Genomic DNA, 7,054 nt, shown 5'->3' on the forward strand with positions numbered 1-7,054 from the left:
CCAAAAAAAAAAAAAAAAAAAAAAAAAAAAAAAAATCCTCAGGTAAAGGAGAGCTAAGAGTGAAATATTTCAAGCCCTAAAAGAAAACAACCTCCAGCCAGGCATGGCTGTGCACACCTGTAATCCCAGCACTTGGGAGGTGAAGGCGGGAAAATTGCCATGAGTTCCAGGCCAGCCTGAGCTACATAGTGAGTTCCAGTCCAGCCTGAACTAACAGTGAGAACCTGTCTCAAAACAACAACAACAACAACAACACCAGCAAAAAGAAAACAACCTCCAACTCAGATTGATGTACCCTTCAAAACTGTCTTTCAAAATTGATGGAGAAATAAGGTACTTCCATGACAAAGAGCACTTGTAGAAATTCATGACCACCAAACCAGCACTCCAGAGTGCTCTGAAGGATATTCTAGAAACAAATAATAAGGATTACAACTCCATGAACCCCAAAAGAATAAATCCACCAGTCAAGGCGAGAAATTAAACAGAGGAGAAAATAAAGGAGCCAATAACAGGAAAGTAACATGACACAGATAAAGCAATACATGCCAGATATAATCATCAATGTTAATGGTCTCAATTTTATCAATCAAAAGAAACAGACGGGCAGAATGGATCAAGAAGGACGATCCAACAATATGCTACATACAATAAACACATTTAATTCAAAAAGAAATTCATAGACAGAAAGTCAAAGGATGGAAAATAATACTACATGTGACAGGAAAACAGAAAATAGCAAGAGTGGTTTTCCTATCTGCAGACAAAGTGGATTTCAAGCCAAGACTGATTAAGAGAGACAAAGAAGGTCACTATATCCTTTTAAAGGAAACAATAACGATCATAAGTATATATGCACCAAATACCAGTGCACGCAACTATGTAAAACAAATATTAACAAACATGAAAAACCAAATAAGCACTAATATAATTGTAGTGGGGGACCTCAATACCCCACTGTCACAGATAGACAGATCTACTAGGCAAAAAAATCAACAATGAAACATCAGAATTGAACCAAACTTTTGAAAAAAATGGACTTAGTAGATGTCTACAGAGTGTTCCACCCCACAACATCAGAATATGCATTCCTCTCAGCTACACATGAGACATTCTCCAAAATAGACTAGCTCATAGAACATGCTTAAGTAAATGCAAAGGAATTGAAATTGTCCCATGCATATTATCAGACCACAGAGCAAAGAAATTGGAAATCAATGGTAAGAGAAACTACAAGAATTTCATAAACATATGGAAATTAACACCCTCCTGAACACCAAGGGGTCACAGATGAAATTAAAGAAAAAATTAGACAGTTTCTACAATTAAACGATGATGCCAATACAACACACCAGAACTTATGGTTTGCAATGAAAGCAGCCCTACAAACGAAATTTATAGTAGTGAACTCCCATATCAAGAAAAGTGAGTGAATTCAAATAAACAACCTAATGTTGAACATCAACCTTCTAGAAAAAGAAGAGTAAGTCAAGGCCAAAGCTTATATAAGGGGGGAAATTATAAAAATCAGAGTAGAGGGCTGGTGATTTAGCTTAGTGGTGCCACCACCCGCCTCAAAAGTGCAAGGTCCCAAGTTTGATCCCTGGAACCAAAAAAAAAAAAAAAAAAAAAAAAAAAAAAAAAAAAAAAAAAAAAAATACAATACAAAGATCAATAATTCAAAGGGTTGGTTTTTTGAAACATTAAATAAAATTGACAGATCCTTAGCCAATCTTCTCCAAAAAAGGAAAGAAAATACTCAAATCCATGCAATTAGGAATGAAAAGGATAAAATCACAACAGATCCTGCAGAAATCCAGAAAAATCATCAATTCCTACTTTGAGAACCTGTATTCTAGTAAGATGGAAAATGGAAGAAATAGACAGAGTCCTAGATACATATGAATTCCCAAAGCTGAACCACGAAGATATAAAAATTCTAAATAAACCAATATCAGTCAGTGAAATTGAAGATGTAATTAAAAATCTACTGAAAGAGAAGTCCCAGGCCCTGATGAATTCACTACTGAATTCTGTGAGAAATTTAGAGAAGACTTATTGCCACTGATTCTCAAATTCTTTAATGAAATTGAAAGGGAAGCAATACTTCCAAATTCATTCCTAGAAGCAAGCATTACCCTGATACCAGAATGAAAAAGGGATCCAACCAAAACAGAAAACTATAGGTCAATCTCCCTAATGAACATAGATGCAAAAATCCTTAATAAGATACTGGCAAACAGAATGCAATAAATCATCAAGAAGGCTGTACACAATGAACAAGTTGGATTTATCCCAGGGATGCAGGGATGGTTCAACATACACAAGTCAATCAATGTAATACACTATATTAATAGAGCCAAGGACAAAACTGTTTGATCAACTCAATAGATGCAGAAAAAGTGTTGGATAAAGTCCAACACCCATTCATGATAAAAAAAAAAACTCTACAGAAAACTGGAATAGGTTGTCTTTATCTCAATCTGATAACAGCCGTCTATGACAAACCAACAACCACCGTCATATTAAATGGTCAAAAACTGAAATCTTTCACTCTAAAATCAGGAACAAGACAAGTGTGTCTGCTGTCACCCTTTTGGTTCAATATAGTCTGGAAACATTAGCCAGAACAATTAGGCAAGAGAAAGAAATAAAAGGATAGGAAAGCAAGAAGTTAAATTATCATTGTTTCTGGATGACACGATACTCTACATAGAAGGCCCCCAAAACTCCATCAGTAGACTTCTAGATTTAATAACCAAATTCAGTGGCATAACTGGATACAAAATCAACACTCAGGGCCAGGGATTTAGCTCAGTGGTTCCGCTGCCTGCCTCGCAAGCAAAAAGTCCCTGAGTTCAATCGCCAGTACCAAAAAATAAAAAAATTAAAAGCATCAAACCACAGCGGTATATGTGCACTCAGGTTTCTAGAGTTTGTAATAGCTAAATCTTGGAAACAGCCCAATTGCCCATCAACTGATAAATGGATAAAGAAAATGTTCTTTGTTTTGTTTGGTTTGGTTGGTTTTGGTTTTTTTGAGACAGGGTCTCACTATGTAGTTGAGACTGACCTGGAACTCTCTTTGTAGCCCAGGCTGGCCTTGAACTCACAGTGATCCTCCTGCCTCAGCCTCTCAAGTGCTGGGATTATAGGCATGCGCCACCATGCCAGGCTGTTTTGTTTTTTGGCACTGGGGATCAAACTTGGGACCTTTGGATTGCGAGGCAGGTGAGCTAAGTCCTCAGCCCCAAAATGTGTTTGTTTTTTTATTTGATGGAGTACTGCTCTGCCATAAAGAAAGATAAGCTTGAGACATTTCTAGCTAAGTGGATGTGCCATGGGACACACATGTAAACACCACATTGTTTCTCTCGTAAGTGAAACTGGAAATAAGGACTGAAATGTATAATGGATGTTGGGAAATGGGAAGAAAATATTCAAATAGACGGGGAACAAGGAGGAAGGAAGGGAAAGGAAAGAAGGGTCAAGAAAACAAGTGCAAACAGAAGGAAAAAATGAAAATAAAGCTTTTGGAAATAAGAAGACTGAGAAAGGTTCAAGGGAGGGGAAGGAATGGAAAAGAAAAGAAGAATTAAGATAGTTCATGTGCGGGTACAAATTCCCTATGATAAATGTGATCATGTGCATATCTACAGTGTACATTATGTATATCTAAAAGTAGTACTGATACTGTCAACGTTACACCAGGGTGACAAGCTTGGTAGTGAAGCCAGGCATGGTGATATACGCCTGTAATCCCAACACTTTGCAGCTGAGACGGGAGTATCGCCGGGAGTTCAAGGCCAGCCTGAACTGCACAGCAAGACCCTGTCTCAACAAAAGGAGAAGATTAAAAAAGAAAGACTGACAGTGGATCCTCAACACAAACAAAGCCAGAAATAGTCACATTTTAAAACAAAATGAAAGGTGGAGTAGTCGTTGATGAGTTATGCTGCAACTATGATGCCACTCAGAACACAGAGTGTTGGCCAGGGGTTGTGTTTTACTGGATCCAGAGCCAGGGATTTAGCTCACTGGCACAGTGCCTGCTTCACAAGCGCAAGGTTCTGAGTTTGATCCCCAGTACCAAAAAAAATTTAGTGTTTTACTGGATCCTAAACATGACAGGCATAAAGAATTTTATAGTTTACAAAGAAAATAACAAGCACAAAATATCACAGAGAAAAAAAATTTTTTTGGTACCAGGGGTCGAACTCAGGTCCTTGCACTTGCGAGGCAGGTGGCGGGGACCTTGTGCTTTGGCTTTCGAGGCAGGTGGTGCCACCACTGAGCTAAATCCCTGGCCCACAGAGAAAAATTTTTTTAGGGGATTGGGACTTGAACTGATAAATGATTGATTACTACAGAGGAAAAACAATATGTATCTGGCCAAAGAACTCCTCAAAAGAATTCTGGAGCCGACTGGTGAACAGACAGGTGAAACATGACAAGAACCTCCTAAGAAGATAGGAAGACCAGCAAGATGTCAAGTGTGCAAGTGGACAAAGAAAGTGTGATTTTTTTATATATACAATGAAGTACTATTCTGCCGGAAGAACTTGAGACATTTACAGCTAGATGGATGGACCTTGAGACCACACTCTCAAGTGAAATAAACTGGACACACATGTTTAAATACTGCATTGTTTCTCTGGTGTGAGACACGGAATGTGGAAATAAGGACTGAGATGTATAATGAATGTTGGAAAATGGGAAGAAAGTGTTCACATGGGAAGAGGAACAAGGGAGAAAGGAGGGCGAAAAGAAGGAAGAGACAGGAAAATAAGTGCAAATAGAAGGAACAAATGGAAACAAAGCTTTTGTACATGGGAGGGGAGAGGGCTTGGGGGGATGGGATCAAAATAAATAAATAAATAAATATTGGTAGTCATTGATTCCCGGCCAAAAAGTGAGAAAGGTTTTTAGCCAACTCAAGTCTCCTTAAAAGAAAGAAAGAAAATACCAAAGAAGACTGGAAAACAAAACATATGCGCTACCAATGTAAGTGATATCTGTATATGGAATATTGCTGTTGTCATGTGTTAAAACTGCTTTCGGTGTAATAATTAAAGTAAAGATTATTTTTGTGAGAGTGTTTTATTTGTATTCTCATTGTAGCTCACATAGGAATTTATTTCTGCTGTTGTTTAGATTTCATAAGCAAATACACAGTTGTTGAAACGTTTATCGTAAACAGCTGTCCCATATTTGATCTTTTATTGTATTGATATTTTATTTTCCTGCTAAGTGCACACTGCACAATATAATAGGAAGTTCCTGACAAGAGAGGTGACAAGTATGTCCTGCCAAGCAGGGCATGGTAGCGCATGATGGTAATATCAGGACTTGGGAGGCAGAGGCAGGAGCATTGCCACAAGTTTGAGGCCAGTCTGGGCAACATAGTGAGTTCAAGGCCAGGCTGAATTACAGAGCAAGACCCTTTCTCTTTCTCCCCCTCCCCCCCCCACACACACCCCGAGTATGGCCATCCAAACAGGAAAGGAAAGCTAAGCACACGTGCTGTCAGTGTAAGCGAGACCTGTATGTGGACCGTGCTGTTGTTTTGTGTGAAGACTGCCCTTAGGTGTGATAACTGAAGCAAAGATTATTTCTGGGGCAGAGCTTTGTATTTTCATTGTAGTTCATGTAGAAATTTATTTCCACTTTTTAAAAAGATTTTGTAAGCAGGTAACAGTTCATGTTGAAAATGTTTATTCTAGGGGCCGGGGATTTAGCTCAGCGGTTCGGTGGCCTGCCTTGCAAGCGCAAGGACCCGAGTTCAATCCCCCGCACAAAAAAAAAAAGAAAGAAAGAAAAGGTTATTCTAAACACTCATTACATATTCAAATTTTAATATTTTTGTTTTCTTGATATTTTATTTTCCTGTTGAGTACACAGTTTAAATAATAAAACCCAAAATTAATGATTCATCAAGAGAAATACCCCTAAAAAATAAACGTGGTCGTTATACACCTCCCATAATGGGGCTTTTAAAAAATTTGTCATGATGCCCCTATTAATTTTGACTTGGGTTCAGGAGGAGGCTGAGACATCTATTTCAGCGGGGAGCCTGGTCCAGCTGGACCTGCAAAGGCTAAACCACCAGCCAAGTTGCTAAGTGGCAATCATAAAACGACCATTATGTTAAGTGAAATAAATCAGACACACGAGCTTAAGTATCACATGGCTTCCCCACGAGAAATGTAATCATATATGCAAGCGTGCTTATAAAAATTAAAATTAAAAACAACAACAAAGGCGAGATTAGGAAGCGCTGTGACACAGCCGCTTGGGCATGCTCAGATCAGTCACTACGAAGCCTGGGAAAGAAGAAAGGGGCAGGGCGGGGCTACGCTGGGAAAGTCCTTTGTCCCCTTTCTTCACTCGCAACCCATTCGTCAGTTTCGACGCGAGCGTGGGGGAGGAGGGATTTACCGGAAGTGACGCACTGCCGGGCGGAGTCACAGTGGGCGGGCCAACGTCAGCTGGGCCATCTCCTAGGGTTTGGCTTTAGCCTCGGGAGTCGCGCATCCGGGTTCCTTAGGCAGCGTTTTTCGGGGGGTTTCGGGGAGCGGGACCGCAGCGGCGGCCCCGCAGGCGAGATGTTCCGAGGGTTAGGCAGTTGGTTTGGCTTGCAGCCGCCGGGGACGGGGACAGATGGCAAGCCGTCGGCCGGGGACACTCCGACCCAGCAGCGCTCCGACACGGAGGCGGAGCCCACAGAGGAGCAGCAGCCGGAGGACCCGGAGCTCCTCCACCAGGCCAGAGGCCTCAGCAGTGAGTCTGACCTGCCGCCGGGTGGGAGACTGTGGTGGGCAGAGCCCCTGGGGTGCAGCGCGGCCCGCTGGCCGCCGGGGTGGGGGACAGGGAAGGAACGCGTGTCGTTTTGTGAGCAGATCCTGTCCTGTCCCTTGGAAGTTCCTGGTGGCCTGCCACTTTGTTTTTTGTTTTATGGTTTTTTAAGGTTTTTTTTTTTTTTAGAGGGTCTCGCTGTGTAGTTCAATCTGGCCTTGAACTCGCTTATGTAGCCCAGGCTGGCCTCGAACTCTCG

At 41.0% G+C, this 7,054-nt stretch overlaps 1 protein-coding gene across 1 annotated transcript in view; it reads left to right on the forward strand.

Annotated features, from left to right (window-relative positions):
* The first annotated feature begins 6,469 nt into the window (after positions 1 to 6,469).
* Syap1 (synapse associated protein 1) overlaps positions 6,470 to 7,054 on the forward strand; it is a 24,465-nt gene continuing 23,880 nt past the window's right edge. The window contains exon 1 of the mRNA XM_010643636.2: positions 6,470 to 6,780. Coding sequence (XP_010641938.1) covers positions 6,606 to 6,780 — 175 coding nt within the window. The 5' untranslated portion in view covers positions 6,470 to 6,605. The remainder of the gene's footprint in view (positions 6,781 to 7,054) is intronic.

The sequence above is a fragment of the Fukomys damarensis genome, unplaced genomic scaffold (assembly GCF_012274545.1).
Source record: "Fukomys damarensis isolate Sample0158 unplaced genomic scaffold, DMR_v1.0_HiC HiC_scaffold_39, whole genome shotgun sequence".
Lineage (NCBI taxonomy): Eukaryota > Metazoa > Chordata > Mammalia > Rodentia > Bathyergidae > Fukomys > Fukomys damarensis.